At 47.9% G+C, this 20,937-nt stretch overlaps 1 protein-coding gene across 4 annotated transcripts in view; it reads left to right on the top strand.

The window, feature by feature from the left end:
* Positions 1–20,937, top strand: part of LOC138511150 (zinc finger protein with KRAB and SCAN domains 7-like) — a 296,010-nt gene that overhangs the window by 193,035 nt on the left and 82,038 nt on the right. For all 4 annotated transcript variants that reach the window (XM_069626650.1, XM_069626652.1, XM_069626649.1 and 1 more), the window contains one exon: positions 3,496–3,594. In XM_069626650.1, the coding sequence (XP_069482751.1) occupies positions 3,496–3,594 (99 nt within the window). The remainder of the gene's footprint in view (positions 1–3,495; positions 3,595–20,937) is intronic.

Genomic DNA, 20,937 nt, shown 5'->3' with positions numbered 1-20,937 from the left:
ATTGTCTGCTATCCAGGAGTGATGTGCCGCCAACAATCTCTGCCTGAATGCCAGTAAGACAGAGATTCTCATCGGCACACCTGCACCCTTTTTTTCCTGTCACTCTCTGCCCGGCCTTTCTTGGCCTTCTTCCTGCTCCCACCTCTGAGGCTAAGAACCTCTGGGTCATCTTCAACTCCACACTCTTCTTCTTTTCTCCTCACATTTCTGATGTCTCTAAGAAGTCAAACTTCCAACTGCACCTCCTCAGAGGTATTCTTCCTTTCCCCTTTTTCCCCCCAGAAGCTCACTGTCTCCAGAGCTCGGGTTCTCTCTAGGGTGGACTACTGCAACAGCCTCTTTCTAAATCTGCCTCCTTCTACTCTCCGCCCTCTGCAACTCATCCAGAACAGGACTGCGAGACTTGTCCTTGGCCTCAAGCCCAGTGATCGTATCTCTCCAACACTGAGATCTCTGCATGGGCTCCCTGTGGCTGCGAGGATTAAGTTCAAGACCCTCTGCATTGTCCATAAGGCCTTCTGGGGTCTGGGGCATAAATACCTCCAACTCCCTCTCTTCGTAAATACCTTCCTACTCAAGCTCTTTGCTCCTCCATCTCCCTCGGGGTCAGTCACTTCTCCAAGCAACGGTTTGGTGGTAGATCTCTCTCTTCGGCTTGGGCCTCCCTCTGGAACAGCCTCCCTGCCTCTCTGAAACTTGAGGAGAACCATCTCCGGTTCCGGAAGCACCTCAAGACCTTCCTCTTTGCTTCTGCCTTCTCTCTGCCTCTCCCTTGCTGATTTTCCAGTCTGAAACTACACTGGTCACCTGGCTACCCTCTGATCTTGGGCCCAGGGCCCTGCTCACCCAGTTGTACATCCGCACTGCTTCCTGGTAAACCTTGCACTTGGGTCTGTATCTGTAACCCTACAGTCACCCTACCTGCTCTTTGGACACCTGCTGTCTGCACCTACCCTTGCACCTGGCACACGTTGGCCACACTTCTTGTTATTGTTTGATCCTATGTTCAGCACCCCCCTCCTATCCCCTTGCACTTTTCCACTCCCCTGCACTTGCGCTATCTCAATGTCACTTGGCTTAGTAAGATCGCTGTCTCTGCCCCCTTCCATTGCTCAATTGCCTCGTCACGCCTTGAAACAGTTGTGTATAGGCGCTTTATAAATGCCATATCATATCCTGGTAGTAGAGCTGCCAGGATGCCAGCATTTGGTACTTACCTTTACCTAATTGCTGCCGGCGTACGAGTGCCGGTGGGACGTGTTCATCCCCATTCATGGAATCCCATGAGACTCCTGAGTGGATCTGTTGTCATTACCTCCACTGGCAGTGTCGGCGTTGGTAATGGCGGCTTTTATTGCCGGTTTGGCGCCTGGCTAACCTCCAGCTTCTAGCTGGAGGGTAACCCACGTGCCCCACCATTAAACCCATACTCGGGCGGTCCGGTTAAGTGCTGGTATCCACGAATACTGGCAGTTTTTTAACAGACCACCCGAATGTCTTCACACTTCCAATCCGTATTCAATATAATTTCTCTTCTTTGAAGAATAACCTTTCACACTTCTTCTTCATAAACCATAACGTTTTGTCAGGATCTTTTTACCACAGTTCATCATAACACATTATTAGACTTGCCACTTTCTTTCCACTACAACCTTCTACCACATTGCAGTACTTCAATTATTTTCTGTCCACTTACCTGCCAGGACTAACCACTAAAAGTCCCTTTCCTGGTAGACTCACCAGCCAGGATAAAACTACAAGTACTCTGTGGTGAGGTTTGTGTAAAAATGTCTACACTTAGAACCATTATTGTGGAAGGTTAATTAAAAAACTGCTTCTTGAAAAAGTCTTTTGACTTTCAACAACACCACTGGGGTTCACAGCTTCTTCCATAGGGTACAGTGCACATTGACACTGGTTTTCCCACAAATTTGTTTGCTGCATGCGCAATGCAAGTTATATTTCTCTCCCCCATCATGATTTCTGCAAGAAGGGCTTTTCTCCTGCCACCTCTGGGTTCCTTCTAAACTACCAATAAGCTGCTGGCAATGTTTCTTTTCAGGTATCCCTCTTTAGGGAAGCTGTTTCCCCTTTGACTTATAATGGCCTTTCTTTGGTTTAGGCAACGCTGGTTGTTATCTTCCCTTTTAGGTAATGTCCCTTCTTGTAGATTACATTCACTTTGTTCTAATACTGACCCCTCTTTACTTTGGCACGGGTGGTTATAATATTGTTTCACTCGGTCTCTCCCAAAATGAGTTACGCCAAAAATGCTTTAGTCCAATAGGTCTGTATTAGAAAAGGTTGCTTTGAGCCAGTGGTCTATTGCGGAGCGCCCCGGGGTAACCTAGCGAAGGTCATCTCACCGGCCTTTCTTTGCACTTCTTTTGGGCACACTGCTGCTATAACTTGCTTTGCAGCTCCTGGAAAGAGATCCTTCTTTGCTCCTCGCATACTCCAGTGAACGCCACCCACCGGAGTAGGAGGCAGAACTCGGAGAGGTTCTCTCTCCTATGGGACAGCAAGTCCCATCACAGCTTACCTCTGCGCGTTCTCTGCATTCAGGATTTCTGAATCCTGCGACTCTCTCAGCCCCGCGTCCCTCTGACAACACAGCGGTGTTTCCGGCGTCCTCTTCTTTCTGCTTCTGCTACTCTCACTGCTTCTTCATAATGGCCTGCACCTGAAGGGGCTTTACATTTTTGAAAGTACAACCCCTAGAATGCACACTACAGTTCTGCAACTCCGAGCCCCTCTTCCCCATCTCAATACTAAGAGCATTATGGGACTTGAAGTCCCTAATGTTCTTATTCTTTTTAACATCAAAGTCTTCAATTTTAAAAGAAAAAGGCCATTAAGGCTGTGGGATAATTTCGGACGTTGGTAAAAGAGTAATCCCAATTCTCCTGACCTCAGTCCCCTCCCATGTGATCCTGCCGCAGAACACCACCCTTTGGGTCAGGATCGGGTAGCGGCTGCCTTTCCCTGGCCACATGAATAGGGTCTCAGGCCAGGGTCTTTGGGATGATCACCTCGGATTCATCACAGGGGTTTCTACAATACACTTTCTATGATGTTAGCCAGCATGGAACGTTTGTGGGAAGGTTCTCCAGCAGGAAATGGGAATTATGTTCTCAAACATTTAACTCTGTTGGAATTCATGCAGCCTCCTTTCCACTCTGGTAAGTGCAATGGACGAGGGACCCAAATCTGCGACTGGTGAGGGCACAGCCGAGCAGGTTCTCCAAGCTGAATAGCCTGAGGGACTTGAAAAGCAGAATATGTTTGAGGGCGAGTCTTCAATGTGTGGTATGTGAAGGAGTGTTTGCAACATTGCCTGTCAAGGGTAGATTTTCCAGCTAGGCAAGCTGCAGGTTTCTGATGGAGGGCCATGATGGGTCCTGTAGCATAGGTGGCTGTTCCCTTCCAGGGATGCGGGAGAGCTACTGGTCTAAGCCCTTCATATGCACAATCCTCTTCTTTTATGTTCCTCAGATGCCGCAGAGTTGGAGTGGTCGCCGGAGAGAAGAGATAGCAGAGACCAGATTCATTCTGCATTAAATGTTACCTGTACTGTGCACTTAGTCCGGCTTGGTAAGCAAACTTCTCTTATTCTGTTTGCATGTTTGTGCCATGGCGTCCAAGGTTCACGATGAAGAGTTTCTAAACTCCTTGTAATCAACGAATCCTGAATGATTCTTATAGATGGGTTTCATTCGCAGATATGGCAGTTAGGGATGCTTTTCTATACTCCTCCGGTGGGGGAGGGGGAATAGAAATACCCCTCTTTAGTGAATCTGCAGAGTCAGTCAAGCTAGTCCCATCTCCTACCATTAGTGGTGGGGCTTGTATCCATGTACAGTTACGCCACACATAACCTATTGTAAAATTACATATTCCCTTTATTGGATATTGCTTAACACTGACAGATAAGTACTTAAGGAAGTCATAACAAGTACATTGCAAAAGAGACCCAAACTCGCTCCATGAACCCAACATAGAGCAGAAACCCCCTGCCCGGGATTAGAAAGGAGGGAGGAAAGACATGGGTCTGTTCACCCCACACAACCTCAACTTACTAAAGTAACACTATTATAGGCAGTGTGTAAAGAGTGAACTGCAGGGGTTTCTTATACAAATATAAATCTAAAATCACTGCTATGGCCTAAATGAATACTAATTGCTCAGGAAGCTTCATGCCCCCCAGCTGGATCAGGGAAGAATGTCTCATTCCAGGTAAAGCTCCTCTTTCAGTTTGAAAAGTATCCAAGTATTTCTCCCTTGTGGGACAGCAGGGCAACCCCAATAGGCTTGCTGTGGCTTTGGAGAAACGTTAGGTACATTCTACCAGTCCACATCAGAAATCTAGCCCATGGTTTCACTTCCAGGAGGCCGACTATGGCGGCAGGCTCCGTAATGATTTTGCATTTGGGTTACAGTTGTGGGGTCAGAGAAATAGCTTTGCGCCCAGAATGGTGCAACTAAATGCATGTGTGGTTATGGCTGTTGCAAAAACCGCCCCCAGGAATAGCAGCTCTACAGATGAGTTTGGCTGGCTGGATTAGGTCTGGCTAGCAACATTTGGGAACTGTGGTTGTTGTGACTCCAATGCACGACACAGCAAGGACCCAGACAAGCTGGTCTCAGTGAATGTGACAGCTAAAATGGCAGCCCACCATGTGGAAAATGCAGGAGCAGCAACAGCAGTGGAGGGGCGGGTCTCAGAGCACCCACCAAAGGTCATGGGTAGGCCCAGGGGACTACAAGGATCAGTCCAGGCAGCAGGAAAATGGGCCCCAGATGGAATCGATAGCCGGAGGTGGCCCTAGGTATCTCATGATGGAGCTCAGGGGCAGTAACACGCTGCCACCTGGGTTCCAGGCCATTTACAGCAAAGATGGACTTTTGGGCTCCAGTGTGATGAGGATTTAGCTGGATCGCTCAGGAGCTAACGCAAGTAAAGGTCCAGCAAGGACAGCGAGACAATCCTGTCTGGAAAGCTGGGAGAAGCCATGGCAGATCCAGCATGGGCTTCCACCAGCAAGGCGAGGCGGGGGTTCAGAGGAGAAGGCCCCCATGGCTCCATCAGCATGGTCACACCAGGATGCTGTGCAGCATTCCATCTCAGCAGTCTTCAGATTCCTCCCACGGAGGCACGTGTTCACCAAAGGGCCGTAGACTAGTACCAGGGCCAAATATTTCCCATCATGTCTCGGCCACCCACTGCGGCCCTTTCCCAGGGTCAATGTATTTAAGGTTTCAGCTCCAATTCTCCTCTGCTAATTAGGGGTAGAGGGGGCAAGGTGTGCCATCCATGGCAGACCAATCAAAATAGAATAACCTAGTGGTGGCACCCTTAAAAGATGCACCAAAGGTGTTACTGCTTTTATAAACACTTCATCCGTGTCCTCGACTTCCTCTCATTCTATAGGTGGCAGAACCTTTGACTATCCACTGAAAATAAAGCAAAGGTGCTTTTTCATATAGCAAAGTGATGACAAATGCAGACAAAATCATTACTGAACTAATTAACTTGACTGTCAAATACCTCTGCAAGATCTTCGATAGGTCATCACTCTGCAAGGACACTTCTCCTAGGCAGTGCCCCTTTGCCAGTGCTGTTGTCTGGTCAGTCCTGTTGTCCTCTCTGTGCCAGGTATCCCTATCCCCGCAAATGGCACTGGAGGGGGGGGGGGGTTCATCTTCAATCCCATGTATGTGCCTTGGTGTGTTTAAAACGGAATGAGTTGGCAGCCTGTCGCACACCTGTGTTTTGTTGCACCTCATGTCTGCTGCATACCCCACTTAATAAGGCCATGCAAGTGCCCCCACCAGCAGAGGTGCAGTAATGCCAGCGTCATACTGAAAATGTAGCCTGCTGCTGCCTAAACTAGTGAGCTGCACCTGGTGCCATGGCTGCCTTGTTGCTTCCCACAAAACATACCCAAGCTGCCAACCCAGCTGCAACAGTACTGTCATGCTGCCTAGTGTAATGTCCTGGCATGGGCAGCATGGGCACCCAAGGCTGTTCCCTCCCGGCACATTGTTATTCATGAAACTGGATGCCTGTGCAGCAGTGTGGCTCACCGTTCTTGGTTGCTGTGTGACTAAGACTGATGGACATTAAAAAAGTAAAGTTGTCAAAACAACACATTATAAATGCACTGAGTGTGGGACAATGCTGGTGCTCAGAAATAAGTCCAGGGGATCAGCCCTGACTAGCACCCACACACTAATTAAGCACGGCCACCAAAGCACAGGCATGCATCATTCAGGTTTTGGCATCAAGCCAATCGGGCAGTTGGCAAAACCTCCAGGCACACAGGTCCTCCCATGCACAGAATATGAACTGGGAAGTCTGGAGGATCTTAAACCAGTGTAGACCGTTTTAAGCATAAACTGAGGGTCCCTTTGTGGCCTCCGGATGAGCTTATGTCAGCAACACGATCACTTTGGCTATGTCTCTTGGTCCACACAAACAAAGGCAACAAAAAATATTACAAAGGGTAGGGCTTTGAAAAATACATCACTAAAATGTGCTACAAACCTGGTGTCAAAACTAACGTACACCCGAAAAGCCATACCAGTTTACTCCCCAAAAACCTTTCAGAGTGATGGAATTATCCTGGCACAAAACGGGGTGCTTAAATAGTACCCCTCCCCTGGCAAAGTAACACACCTGTATGAAATGCAGTGCCTTTGTGACTTCAGTAGTCCTTCAAAATGTAAATCCAAAATACAAAAAAGCCAGTTTTATTTATTTAACATTTATAAAGCGCTCACACAGCCCGCAGGCATCGAGGCGCTGTTACAGGGATTGTTTGTTTGTTTTTTTTTTTGGTTTTTTTGTCTTAGTTGCGTATTTATAACGCGCTTAAACACCCAGAGGTTTTTAAGCGCGGACCCGGGGATCGAACCTGTTGTTGCTTCGTGTAGTCTTGCTTCCAAGACGCGCACGCTGCCGCTGAGCTGTCCTCCCGGGACATAGCGGTCCATAGGACTCAGAAGGTTAGGCAAAAGAACCCCGAAATTGGGATTCAGCCCGAACAATGACCTTGGCTTGATTGTTTGGTAAAAGATTTCAGCATTTAGAATTCAACTGCCACTTGTTTAAAAAATGTATTTATTAGGGTTCCCAATACAATGATCTGGCAGGGAGATGGGGGGATCTGGCAGGGGGATTAGGAGTTCTGGCAGGGGGATTAAGAGTTCTGGCAGGGGGATTAGGAGGTCTGGGCAGGGGGATTAGGAGGTCTGGGCAGGGGGATTAGGAGGTCTGGGCAGGGGGATAGGGGATCTGGCAGGGGGATAGGGGTTCTGGCAGGGGGATTAGGAGGTCTGGCAGGGGGATAGGAGGTCTGGCAGGGGGATTAGGAGGTGCCATGGGGGGTTGGGGGAATCTGGCAGGGGGATTAGGAGTTCTGGCAGGGGGATTAGGAGGTCTGGCAGGGGGATTAGGAGGTCTGGGCAGGGGGATTAGGAGGTCTGGGCAGGGGGATTAGGAGGTCTGGGCAGGGGGGTTAGGAGATCTGGCAGGGGGATAGGGGATCTGGCAGGGGGATAGGGGATCTGGCAGGGGGATAGGGGGTCTGGCAGGGGGATGAGGGGGTCTGGCAGGGGGATAGGAGGTCTGGCAGGGGGATAGGAGGTCTGGCAGGGGGATTAGGAGGTGCCATGGGGGGTTGGGGGAATCTGGCAGGGGGATTAGGAGTTCTGGCAGGGGGATTAGGAGGTCTGGGCAGGGGGATTAGGAGGTCTGGGCAGGGGGATGGGGGATCTGGCAGGGGGATAGGGGATCTGGCAGGGGGATAGGGGGTCTGGCAGGGGTATGAGGGGGTCTGGCAGGGGGATAGGGGAATCTGGCAGGGGGATGAGGGGGTCTGGCAGGGGGATGAGGGGGTCTGGCAGGGGGATGAGGGGGTCTGGCAGGGGGATAGGAGGTCTGGCAGGGGGATAGGGTATTCTTGTTATTGCACTTTCTCTGTTGCTCGACTGAATAGATGAATCTGAGCTGCCAGCCTCAGCTAAGGAAATATCAGGAATCGCTTTCTGTAATTCATCATTTGCCGATAGGAATATTTAGCGTTCAATTATATACAGACTCAACTTCAGCATGTAAATCACTTGCAGTTTTATACACATCTGATAATCAATACCTAGTGTATTCATTGCAACCACAATCTAAGTCACAAAATACTGTCCGGTGTCAAAAACACAAACGTGACTAAGCACTATATAGTCCAGAGAGCCCCTTCCACCCACAGTAACTGATTTTCAGGCAGTTTTGGTACAGCCATCTGAGGAATCTGCAACCACTGACCTAAATGGGGAGGAAAAACTCTTCAAGGCAGGTAAACATGGGCAGAGTTAGGAGACTGAGCTCTCAGGCAAGGGTAGTAGCAAGTAGTCCACACACTTATCACTACACAATACTCCACACCGATATACTGAAAAATATCAACATTTATTATGTTACTCATATAGGTCTCATAAAAAAGTCCTTAAGGCACATTTTACCTAGTAAAAGAAATCCCCATTATATTGAAATTCAGTGAATGCCTTTAAGGACTCTCCTCAGCCCAATTGCCTTTATGTGGCCACTATCACATCGCCACCCAACATGAAACAATTCAAGGAAAAGAAGGGAACTAGCCTAGGCTGTTAACTATTCTTAGACATAGCCAAAGTCCCCCCAAGAAATTGGATACATTTTAGCAACAACTACCACTGCAATGCACTCCCAGGAAAACTCACCACACTGCTACCAAAGTTAGTTAACAGTGGAGAAAGTACATTCACAGGAACAAAGAGCAGAACTTTAAAAAGAAATGTAAAATTACAGGTAAGTCCTAAAATTCCAGTTCCAGATCTAGAGCACACTGAATCCCCATCCTACCAGGAAGGATATATAGGAACTGAACTCCCCCCACCCCTATCCCAACACAAACACTATCTGACGGACAGTTTACTTTGAGTGACAACGGACTAACACCAGAGCCGTATACCCGACATGTCCCAATAACATGGTCAGGCAAGGGCAGTCAATTACAGATCATTACGCACACCTGTCTTTATCACACTTCCCCACATGGATAAACAGCGGAGCACACTATGATCAAGGCAAAACACACGAGGAAACAGCGGTTCAAAGATGGCAGTTTAATAAAAGGAGAAAGACGGCGGGACCAGAGAGGGTTGCAAGGAGGGAAGCACCCTTGACCTGTAAAGACCGCTACTTTCGTGGGCCTTGGAAAGTAAGAAACCGAAGACCTGGAACTAATGATGACCAAACCTGCACAGTGTGTCGGAGGTACCCGGGGCTCTCTCTCGTCGATAACCAAGGCGGGGATGAGCGATTGCCGCTGTGGTACTGTCCTTGGCTCCTACAACAAAGCGGCATGGAAAAAGACAGCGCAGCCGGTGAGTCGAAGAGACTGATACCAAACCAGCTTGTGTTTTGAACCAAGGTTGCAAGCGGCAACATTGTATAAAGAGAACAGTATGTGGGGAGTTTGGGATGAGTGACACGAATATGATTGGAAGCCAAAGGAAGTAGTTGAACTTTATAATTGAACTTTGGGAGGCCAAGAAAAGATAACGTACACTGAGTGGTCTGGCGTCACGTGGGTGCTCAATCGAAAGTCTCTGTTAGGTATCCAACTGATGCTGAGTGTGAGAGAAAGAAATATTGAGATTGAAGTGGTCATGCAATGGGTCAAGCTAAACCCTGTGCACATTTGAAAGTCTTCCATAGTTTAATGTACATCATAATTGGTCAGAGCCCGGCTGAGGGAGACCAATTGTACGAAAGAAAGGGATCTGAGCCCGGCAGAGAGTGACCCGGGTCTAACTGTGAGTCACCCGAAAAATAATTCTCTGAACCTTGTTTTGAAAAGGGTCTAAGCCCGGAAGAGGGGGATTCAGGATGAAGACATAAATTGAATACTGGTGAAAAGGAAAAGAATGTTTTGTGTGTTGCTTTTGGTACAGCCAGCCCTCTGCTTCAAGAGACTTGCAAGAAGTAAAGAGACTTGGACACAGAAGGTCCTGAACTGCGAAAATGGAACTGTTTCCTCATGCCGCAGAAGCCAGAGTGTGTGCTTTACTCGAGTGACCTGCCTTGCCCCTGAAAACGTGGGAAAGGGAGTCCAACGGCTCGAGCATCCTGACATATTATTTTGTGAACACTTCTTTCTTTTTCATGAACATTTGTAAGGAAAGCATGGTATCAACAGTAAGACAGATGCATAGGTTTTTAAGTATAGGCCCTTTTATTTTGACACGACTCCACTAGGACTGCTTTATTATTTGATGGTCGTAGTTTGCTCCCATCTGTAGATTTGGGTTTAGATTAGGCATTTCACACCCTTGTGCAAGTTCAATAAACACCCTTGAACTGTGGTCGCTTGTGTCTCTTACTGATGATACCATGCCTTCCATGGTACCATGGCGAAACAGCCCGGGTAAATGCATACTTACTTCCTAGGCGCAATTTATAAGATCCTGTGCCCAGGCTATTGAATTTTGAGCCAAAGAGGACCCCCATGACTGGACTGAAGAATTTGGCAAGGAAGATGAGGGAGCCAGCAAAGATGGAGACCGGTGACTCTGTGTACAGGAATGGTGGGCAGCCCAGCAGAAACAATACCCGCATATGAAGAACAGCTGGATAGCCACTAGGACGTCCCAAGCAGCAGGTGAGGTGGCATTTTGGTGTCCCATTATTCATCAAGAACGTGGCAGTTACCCACAGCCAAGTGGAAGGTCTTGGCAGTAAACAGCGGGAAGCAGCTGTCAACGGCCCAGAAAACTGTGCCAGAATGCAAGGCTTGACCGAGAGCCGGCGAAGGGTAGATTCACTTGAAGACTGGGATAATCCTGGCGGTGCCATGACCTCAAGGAGGTGGACCGTGTTGTCCATAAATGGTGCCGAATCCACCAAACTAAGGGCTCCACGGAGCCACAGAACTAGGCGAGTAGTTGAGAAGAGAAACTCTAAAGGCGTCTACTGGAGAGAAGTCAGCCCGCGACCCCAGGAAGAACTGGTGACGCGCACCAGCCATATCGGACGTAACGGCAGTGACAGGAAACCCGGAAAGGGTCTGGTGAAATGTGAAAACCTTAAGAAACCTCAAGAGGGTTACGGGAGTAATCTCCTTCACCACAGTAATTGTGAAAGCCATAAGGAAAACCACGAGAACTACAGAAGTAATCTCCCTCGTCACAGTGAATGAGGAAACCCTAAGAAAAGTCAAGAGTACTAGAGGAGTAATCTCCCTCCTCGCAGTAATTGGGAAAGCCATAAGAAAAGCCAAGAGTGGTATGGGAGTAATATCCCCCGTCAAGAGTGGTTGTGAAACTCCTAAGAAAAGTCAAGAGTATTGCGGGAGCAATCTCCCTCATCACAGTAATTGGGAAAGCCATAAGAAAAGCCAAGAGTGCTATGGGAATAGCCTCCCTTTTATTAGGGTATTCTGTCATAGTAGTGGGAAGAACAGTTTTCTAAACCAGAATCAAGAAACCAGAAGAGAGAATGTATGAACAACAGTTAAAGAACCGTTCTGGACACTGAGTGCCAGTAGTAATTGGATACTTGAGAAAGACACAAGAAGCCTCCTTGAGGAATTTGAGGGACCATTCGGAACTATTACAAGAGGCTGTAGGAAGATCAGTCACTGAGGCTGAGCCAGCCGGGCCAGGAGAAGGGAGACAGTCTCCTGGCCCCCTTCTTGTTTGCTGAATACTTTGTTATTAGTAGTAGGGTCAGAGTAGGATAGCTATTTGGACAGAGGACAGACTTTCTTTGGACAAACCACCCTGACTACAAGCACCCTAGTTAGAGTTCTGTTAGGTAGAGCAAACCCGTGTAGTATAAGGAAAGGTAGTTCAATATGAGCTTTGTGTAGAATTCCTCCCCTTTGTCCGACTCCTTCTTGCGACTTGCCACACTACCAAAAGGTCCCTCTGGTGAAGCCAAAACTAAAGTGCTGCTTCCACCAAGATACTCTCTACACCAATGTAGGTTGATCTAATGCACCCTATGGAAAAATTATCTAGCCTTTGCCCTTTGACTGGGCACCTAATGGGTGACTAGTCCATATACCGTAAGTCAGGGAAAATGGGTTATAATGGGTTGGGGCTTCAGGAGAAAAAATAGCACGTGATCCTCAAAATTCAAGAGAAAAAGCAGAAAACTGGGGGCGCCTAAAAGCAGAGCCAGAATCCCGGAAAATAGGGATTCTGACTTAACAAGTAACAAGGTTATAATTCTGATTTGACCTGAAGTATTGTGGTATTGAGGCTAAATCCCCTATAGCACTTCCTTTAAAAACAATCGATCAGTAGTAGAATAGAACTCTGGCAACAGTGTTGCAAATTGTTATATCCTGATGAAATTTCAGAAAGTTGCTATGAAATGACAATAAAGATTGCCCACGCTTACAGCTCAGGAAGTCTTCATTCTATTAAAGACGAGGAGGCGAGCATTATGCTTTTCTTTATTACTGCCACAACAGCTTTTCAACTATAACTTTTGAAAATGCAACATTTATAACAATTTTCTGTCCATTTGGAACACAAAAATGTGTAAATTTGAATTTTAAAGTTCTCTAAAACCAGGAAGGTTCTAGAGTCCTGCTGAAACTAACAAACCCATGATCCTTCGGGTCTATGTAGTCCTGACCTCCCCGCCTGTATCTATCAGCCTGCAGGTCCTCCTATAAGAACCCCTCTCTCCAGGTCCTTTCCTCTTTCTTTTTCCATACAACTTAGAAAAGAACTTGAACAACCTTAATGTCCATCAACAAAAGTCTTTTCAACAGAACTGTAACTGGGCAGACTTGTCTCAGAACCTCTCGAACTACTGACAGATGCACTCGTCTCAATCATTAGCTTCTGATCAGATCGCCTTCCGGTTGTCTTCTGCGAGGAACATATAATAATACATAAGGGAGGGTAGGGGACAAAGATGAACATGTCAAGCATCACATATAAATTCAACTTTCGTCTATACTTTGGGTGGGATATAATGCTCGCCTCCTTGTCTTTAATAGAATGAAGACTTCCTGAGCTGTAAGCGTGGGCAATCTTTATTCTATGACAAGACAGGAGGCTCGCATTATGCTTGTTCAAAGCTCGCCACCACTCTATTAGTTATGTCTGACCCTGGTTTGAAATAAAATGTCTTAAAGGTGGACTCGGAGGACCAATCTGCTGATTTCATGATATGTTGAAGGGACACTCCTGCTGGAAAGGCCTTAGGAGCTTGCATCGCACCCCTAGCAGAATGTGCGCCAAAGAGGGTTAGGTCTATTCCTGCCCAATGCATAACCTCTTGCACCCATCTGGCAATTGTCGCGGTTGCTACTGCATGGAAAGGCTTCCTACGCGCTATTAGCAACTGGGTAACTCCCCTAGTTCTTAAATGCGCAGTCGCGGTTTCATAATCCTTAATGCATTGCGCTACGCACAGCTTCTTATTCTCCACAAAATAAGGATAGGATATCACTTTAGAATCTGTTTTTGTTCGTTTAGCGATAGTAAAGGCCACTTCCTCTGGGTAGAATCTTTTCCTATCTATCTCTAGTGCTTTGACATCGGAAACACTACGGCACGCCGTGGGACATAACAGCATGGCCAATTTCCCTGACAACTGGGATCGAGAAAGGTGCTCGTTCTCCGGCCAATGGGAGGAACAGAGAGAAAACATCCCTGACGTCCTACAGTACTGCGTATTTTGGTTCAGGAGGCCTCTTGAGCTTCATTCCTTTCAATAATTGCAGTACTGTGGGGTGCTCGCCAACAGCGGCATTCTCTATTCTGTTGTGTCCTGCTGAAATAGCTGATCTGAATACTCCTATGGTTCTAAAGACGCTACCTTCCTGAAATTTTTTCGCTAAGAAATTGAGTATCTGCACTACAGGGGCAGAAACGGGATCCAGACTCTGCTCTGAACACCACTGGGTCCAACTATTCCAAGCGGCATTGTAGCTCCTGACAGTGGAAGGCGCCCAGGAGTCTCTGATGCAATCTGCAGCGATTTGCAAAATGCCTGGCAAGTCCCATTTTCTCCTGAAACCTTGCAGGCCATCTGCCTCAACTTGCCCTATGTTATTAGCGGGTGGCTCTGTCCGGCTGGGTTGAGCAGAAGGTCCGGTCGATGAGGAACTGTCCTTGGAAAATCCGTAGAAGTTCCATCGCTACTGGAAACCAGGGCTGCGATCTCCAAATGGGGAGTATGATCACTACTTGCACCTGTTCTCTGCGGATCTTCGCTAATGCCCTTGTGATCATGAGAAACGGAGGGAAGGCCTAGTGTATTGCTCCGTGCCATGGCTGAAGGAACGCATCCGTGCCAGCTGCACCCGGGTCTATTCTCCAGCTGAAGTAAATCGGAATCTGTGCATTCAGTCTGGACGCAAATAGATCGATATGAAAGGGACCCCAGAGATCCTGCAGCTCCTTGAATATTTGAGGATGTAGCATCCAGTCGCTGGAATCCACAAGATATCATGAGTTCCAGTCCGCCACTTCGTTGAGAGCGCCTGGTAGGTATTCGGCTGAGACTGATATCTGATTCAGGAGGCAATAATGCCAGAAGTCCTTCGCCAACTCTGCGAGGAGTTTGGACTTTGTTCCCCCTAATTTGTTGATATACTGTACTGCCGAGATGTTGTCCATCTTGAGCAGCACACATCACTTTACTCTGTCCTTTGTGAAAGTGCGGACCGCGAAGGAACCTGCTAACAACTCGAGACAATTTATGTGGAGGCGCAGTTCCTGTTCTGACCATTTCTCTCCTGTCTCCATGTTCTCGCATTGGGCTCCCCAGTCTGATCTGCTCGCATCTGACTCTGATGAGGTCTGGGGAGTCTCCAAAAATAGCCCGGCCATTCCAGGCTTCCATATTCTGGAGCCACCAGTGCAGCTCTGTAATGGCTTCGGCATCTAGCGTCACCAATTGATGATAACCCAGTCCTCCTTGTAGGTGCCTTATTTTTAGCCTCTGAAGGGCTTTAAAGTGAAGGGGACCGAGAAAAATCGCCTGAATAGAGGCTGCAAGCAGACCCACTACTCTGGCCGGTTCCTGAGCGAAATCACTTTCTTCGCTATCACAAGCTTGAGCTCCTTCTTTATAGCTCTTACTTTGCGCTGTGGAAGTTCGAGCATTGCGTTGCGAGTATTTATGTTGAACCCCAGGAATTCTATGATCTGGACAGGTGTCAATTGGGATTTGTCTAAGTTCACTACAAATCCTAGTGATGACAGGAGCAAGAAGATCCACTGGACGCTCCTGGTGAGAGACATTCTGTCCGCACCTAGGACGAGAATATCCTCTAGGTAAATTATAATACGCATACCTCTCTCTCTTATGGCCACTGCCATGGGTTTCATCACTTTCGTGAATGCCCAGGGAGCCGATGCCAGGCCGAACGGTAGACATGAGAAGCGCCATGTTTCGCCGTTCCATCGGAATCGGAGATACTTCCGATATTCCCGAGCTATCGGAATCGCTAGGTAGGCGTCCTTGAGATTGAGGCGCTCTAACCAATCTCCTGTACGAAGTAGATCCCGGAGCAAATGGATACCCTCCATCTTGAAGTGGTTCTATACTAGCCACTCGTTCAAATTTTTCAAATTTTTTACTGGCCGTACCTTGTCCCCTCTGTGTACTAGGAACATGTTGCTGAGGAACCCTGGTTCTCCCTGCGACTCTCGCTCTATAGCGTTTTTGTCTTTCAGTTTTAGCAGTTTGCTGTGCAAAAGTATTGACTCTTCGCTTGCCATGTGAATGGGACGTGGCTCTGAAGTCTGAAAGGGGGTTCCCACAAATTCTAGCCGAAGCCCTGCTACTGCTTGCAACACCCATGCATCATGCGACAACGCTTTCCATGCATCCAGAAAATGAAGGGTTCTCCCTCCTACTCTCATGCACACTGCACTCACCTCCTGATGAACTAGGTTGGCAGTAGGATCCTCTTCCTCTATGGTCCCTGGGGAACCTGGATCTGGTCGGGAAGAAGGTGTCTTGTTTCCCTTCCCAGTACTGGGCGCGCGGCCCCTGGGGTCTGCGGTTGCAATTGAAACGACCGGACGCACGATCCCTCTGTCGTCCGGTCCCGTAAAAAACTTGCCCTGGAAAAATCTTCTTTATAGAACTTTAGGCTCTTTCCAGCGCTGAATGAGTGCCCACGAACTGGGACATTTCCTTAGCGAATGCTTTGCCAAATATTAGGCCTTTGGCGTTCTCCCCCGCTTCGTACGAGGCTAGGTCGCTTAGTTGTCAATTTTAAGTAAAACACCTCTTCTCCTTTCTGATGACATCGCACAATTCGCGTTCCCGAGGCGACAAACGCTCTTTGGGCCCAGTTTGCCAGCGCAGGAACGTCCATTGGGGAACCTGTATCTTTCACCCTCTCCGCCAGATCCATTATTTTGGCTAAGGGACCTGCGATATCGAGGAGATTGTCCTGGCACCCTTGCCATGCACAGTCAATTCCTTTTCTAATGTCTTGTGCGGTCTTAGTTACAAATGTGACCATCTTAGGGTCTAGATCTGGCGTCTCTGCTAGCTTCCCCGTTAGGTCTGGCCTGGGGCATTCTGCTCTCATCCGAGATCGCACTTCTCGGTCTATCGGTTTTCGTATGTGCTGTGCCATGTACGTCGCTACTCTGGTGGATGGCACCCACTCAGAGGATTTTGGGTGCCGGATGGTCAAACATGTCAGCAGTGTTATATCCATCTTGAGGGTCGGCCTCCTCATCGATCTGTTGACGGGAGTCTATCTCCTCTTCTCCCTCATCATCAGGCATGTAGCCTTCATCATTGTCCCCTGGATTATTCACCCCTGGGGTCGGGGGTCTGTCCTGGCATTCTTTTTTCTTTTCCAGGAAGGCTCTTTTTAGCCTGGCGACAGGGTCGCTTGTTCCCTGGGGAGTAGTATCCTCCCTTTCCAAGTTGCTTGGGGGGGTCAAAGAGTTCTTGCTCTTCCGAGCTACCTTACGCCCCTCATAATCAACCCCAGCGGGGTGTCTGGCTGACGTGCCCTCTCGGGGCTATCTGCTCTTCTTTTTCTGGCAAGGCATGCTTGCTGTTCCGCCATAATAGCCTCCAAGACTTCCAATCTTTGTGCGATAGGCTGGACACCTTGAGAAACTGCTTTGGTGAGCGAGTCTCCCAGTACATGCTTAAAACTTTGGGAGAGGTCTTCCTCCTGTTGATAAGGTCCCTCTTCCCACTCGTGGACGGAGTCTGACCAGGGCTGTTGCATTGAGCTATATCTAAAGTTGGCAGTGCCAAATCTGTAATGTCAGCCAAGGGGATTGGACTAGCTACTGCCTTGTCTTGTGTTCTGTCAGCTTGGCAGGCTATGTTCCACCTCAAGGAGTCCTTGAATCCTACGAATTGTAAATCCCCTTCAAATCCATATATATATATATATTTGTTTTTTCTCAAATTCACTAGAGGTGCCGTAAAATCAACTTGCTCCGCGGACGCACTGTCAAATCTGTGCGCGCGAGCGTTGCACGCGCAGGGAATGCTGGGAGAAGCTTAAGCTCTCCCGCTCCCCTGGGTCTTGAATCCCGCCGGGTTCACCGGCGCGGCCTCGCAATATGAGAAGGAGCGGGGCCGACTGCCTGAGGCGAGCGCGTTCGCTCACGGCGACGGCCCCGCCTCCTACTTCACAATAATGCGAAGTCTCCTCACCTCGACTACGTTGAAGAAATGCGCTCGGCAATCACACGCTGTTATGGGTAACACTCCTACTTACTATCTGCATACTGGAACAAAGTATGTCTTACACGTGCACTAATCTTATAATGTAGGTGCGCACTAATCTAATAATGTATGTGACAAAACGAAAAACCAATTACGCTCGACATAGGCGTTTAACACTACAAAGTACTTATCTCGTCATGGGCAGCAAAAAGAAAGAGGAAAGGACCTGGAGAGAGGGGTTCTTATAGGAGGACCTGCAGGCTGATGAGTGCAGGCGGGGAGGTCAGGACTACATAGACCCGCAGGATCATGGGTTTGTTAGTTTCAGCAGGACTCTAGAACCTTCCTGGTTTTAGAGAACTTTAGAAATTCAAATTTACACATTTTTGTGTTCCAAATGAAAAAAGTAATAAATGTTGTATTTTCAAAAGTTATAGTTGAAAAGCTGTCGTGGCAGTAATAAAGAAAGAAAAGCATAATGCGTGCCTCCTGTCTTGTCATAGAATGCTTGTCCTCAATAGTAAAGTTGAACTGGCACTTGCAGTTAATTAGGCCTTTAACGTGGGCTTGATACACGTAATAACTTAAGTCATGTCTGCCACGCTAGCTGGTCACCTGGCTACCCTCTGAACACATCGGGCACCAGACTTTGTCCATGGCCTGCAAGCACTGCACTGCCTTTCGGCCCTTCGTGCACTAGGGACTGTATCTGCAACCCTACAGTCTCCCCCCCACTTACCCCCTTCTTGCACTTCACATAGCTGGCTCCCCTGGCTGCACTTACTCGGAGCATTGCTGCCCTGACCGCACTTCCCTTCTCTCTCCCGCTGACACTTCTCTGCTCCGCCCCTACACTTGCACGATCTTAATGACACAGGCCCAGTGAGATAGTTTGTTTCGTCCTCCCTATGTCTCCCTACCTTTTCTTGTCGCGCCTAGAAAGACTTGTGTACAGGCGCGTTATAAATGACTAATCATATCATGCTTTGTAGTAGAGATGCAAAGTCTACCAGTGCTTCGCAAGCGCAAGGAGGAAAACCGTGCTGTAGCCTGTTGCCATGTCGATGCACCCTCAGCTTTAATAGGCCTCCAGTGCCAAGTGTAGAAGTGGTGTCTTCTGCCTGAGTGCTGATGGGGCTTTGTAAGGTGCACACAGGCACACAGCAGGGTGAGCATATCCTTTATTGTAGCCACTGACTTTTTCGGTTGCCCCCCCTTGTTATCTCTGTTGGGACCTGTCACACTATATGTTACACATTATCTCCCGATAGGATTGTTGTCTGCCTTTAGGTATCTATTTGATTCAATGTTTTCAGCAATGCAAGTTATATATTCAAAGAGTAAGAGCAACGCAGAAGAATACATTGAAAAACCTAACGTAGGAGTGCCATCAATGTATTATCTCACAGAAAAATATCTAGACCTTAAGAATGGGCGGTTTTCTACCTGTTTCATTACTGGTGCCTCAGTCTTACTTTAACACATGCATCTACACAACTACATAGAGATCAGCGCAAGAGGGAAGATTGTACTGTAGATCGACATCTACCCAAAGGGAGGGAGGGTGAGCATGTATTTTCTGGAGGAGCAGATGAGGCGCCGTGTAGTAGAGTACCTAGGAGCTTTTGTGGAGCAGATTAGGCTTAGACCGTAGTAACTATACCACACACCCATTTCCTCCTTGTAAATTTGGATGTCTCAAATGGCGGTACGTTGCTCCTTACAGTGATCCATGCTCCGATATTTGAAAATGTCTCTTCTCCATATTCTTTACTACCTCAGCTCCTCGTAGTAGGAATTATGACCACTGGGTAACATCGAAAGTGGATCACTTAAGCCAAGCCCCAACAACTCGACTGAAAGAACAATTTCCCTTTCTAATATCAATTTATCTCAATCATTTCATTCAGGCCAAAACCAGATAACCTAATCACAATACCAGAATATGGGCGCTAAGGCTATCCTTGAGTGTTTTGAAGCCCAGCAACTAGCGTCATCTTTCATAACTACAACAAATATGTTTGGGGGAGGGGAAGGGGGTAAGTACACCCAAAACAACACTTCTATTGGGCAACTCAGAGGCTCTGATCAATTAAGAGGCCCTTCATCTTATAGATGATATGTAAATGCTATTGTCCAATGTTTACATTATCACAAAGTCAGTTCTGATCAAATATTTGATGCTGTGCTAGTCCAGTTTTAAAAAGAAACAATCTCAGTTTGTATACCTTTTATTGCACTAACTGAAAATATTAGGCTGAAATGCTATATGCATTAGCTGTCTATGTCCTAGAGACTTCCTCAGATAGTGGTCTCATGATAAAATGAGTAATGAAAGAAAGCATACACACACACACTGAGAAACCTGAAGGGGTCTAATCTGCTTATTCCCTGGGATCTGTCATCCAGGTGGTCAGGACATGGGCATCGCTATTGGATCCAGTTCCTGGGGGTAGACCAGTGCGGGAGGATCACCTGGATTGGGGGAGGGGGTCCTCCAAGAGTGGAAGTGGGACACTAATGGTTGAGATGTGGTAACCCCTTCCCTATAACACCTTTTCCCCATCCTACCCCGCAGGATACTTAGAAGCTCTACCCCCCCCTTTTCTGACACAAAAACTTTCCTAAACTGTGAAAGACAACCGACTAATGCCAGAGCCGTTTACCTGACATGTCCCAACACAAGGGTTAGGCAGAGTCAGGCAATTGACCATAACTATGCACACCTGACCGCCCATTCCCTTTCCCTTTCCCACAGCGATAAAAGGCGGTGCACGAGAGCACACTTTGAGCAAGGCCGAACGCACAAGGAAACAGTGACACCAGACCGGCAGTTCAAACGGAGGAGAAAGGCAACTCAGACCTGTGAAGCCTCCGAAAAGGAAATCATAAGACTAGGAAGTCCAGCTGGCGTGTGGTGTGACAGGTGCCAGCCGCACACATGGTTCCCCTGCGCTGATAGCCAAAGTGGGAGGAGGCACTTGCCACTGTGGTGCCGTCCTTGACTCCCAATACAAGAAAACTGACAGTTCAGCACAGCCTGTGAAAGACAGATGGTAAAACTGAACTCTGCTGGGCCAAAGGTTGCCGGCGGTGACTGAACAAAGAACTTGTGTAAATGAACTTTAAAGAAACCGCAGTAAACTGTTCAGAAGCAGAGTGGTCAGGCGTCGCAAGGCACTCATTCGAAGGACTCTAACTGAAGCCTTTTTTTTCGG

This window comes from Ambystoma mexicanum, chromosome 6p (genome assembly GCF_040938575.1).
Source record: "Ambystoma mexicanum isolate Mex_15411 chromosome 6p, UKY_AmexF1_1, whole genome shotgun sequence".
In the NCBI taxonomy this organism is placed as follows: domain Eukaryota; kingdom Metazoa; phylum Chordata; class Amphibia; order Caudata; family Ambystomatidae; genus Ambystoma; species Ambystoma mexicanum.
The sequence above is the reverse complement of the archived record's forward strand: the minus strand, read 5'-3'. Positions and strand labels throughout refer to the sequence as shown.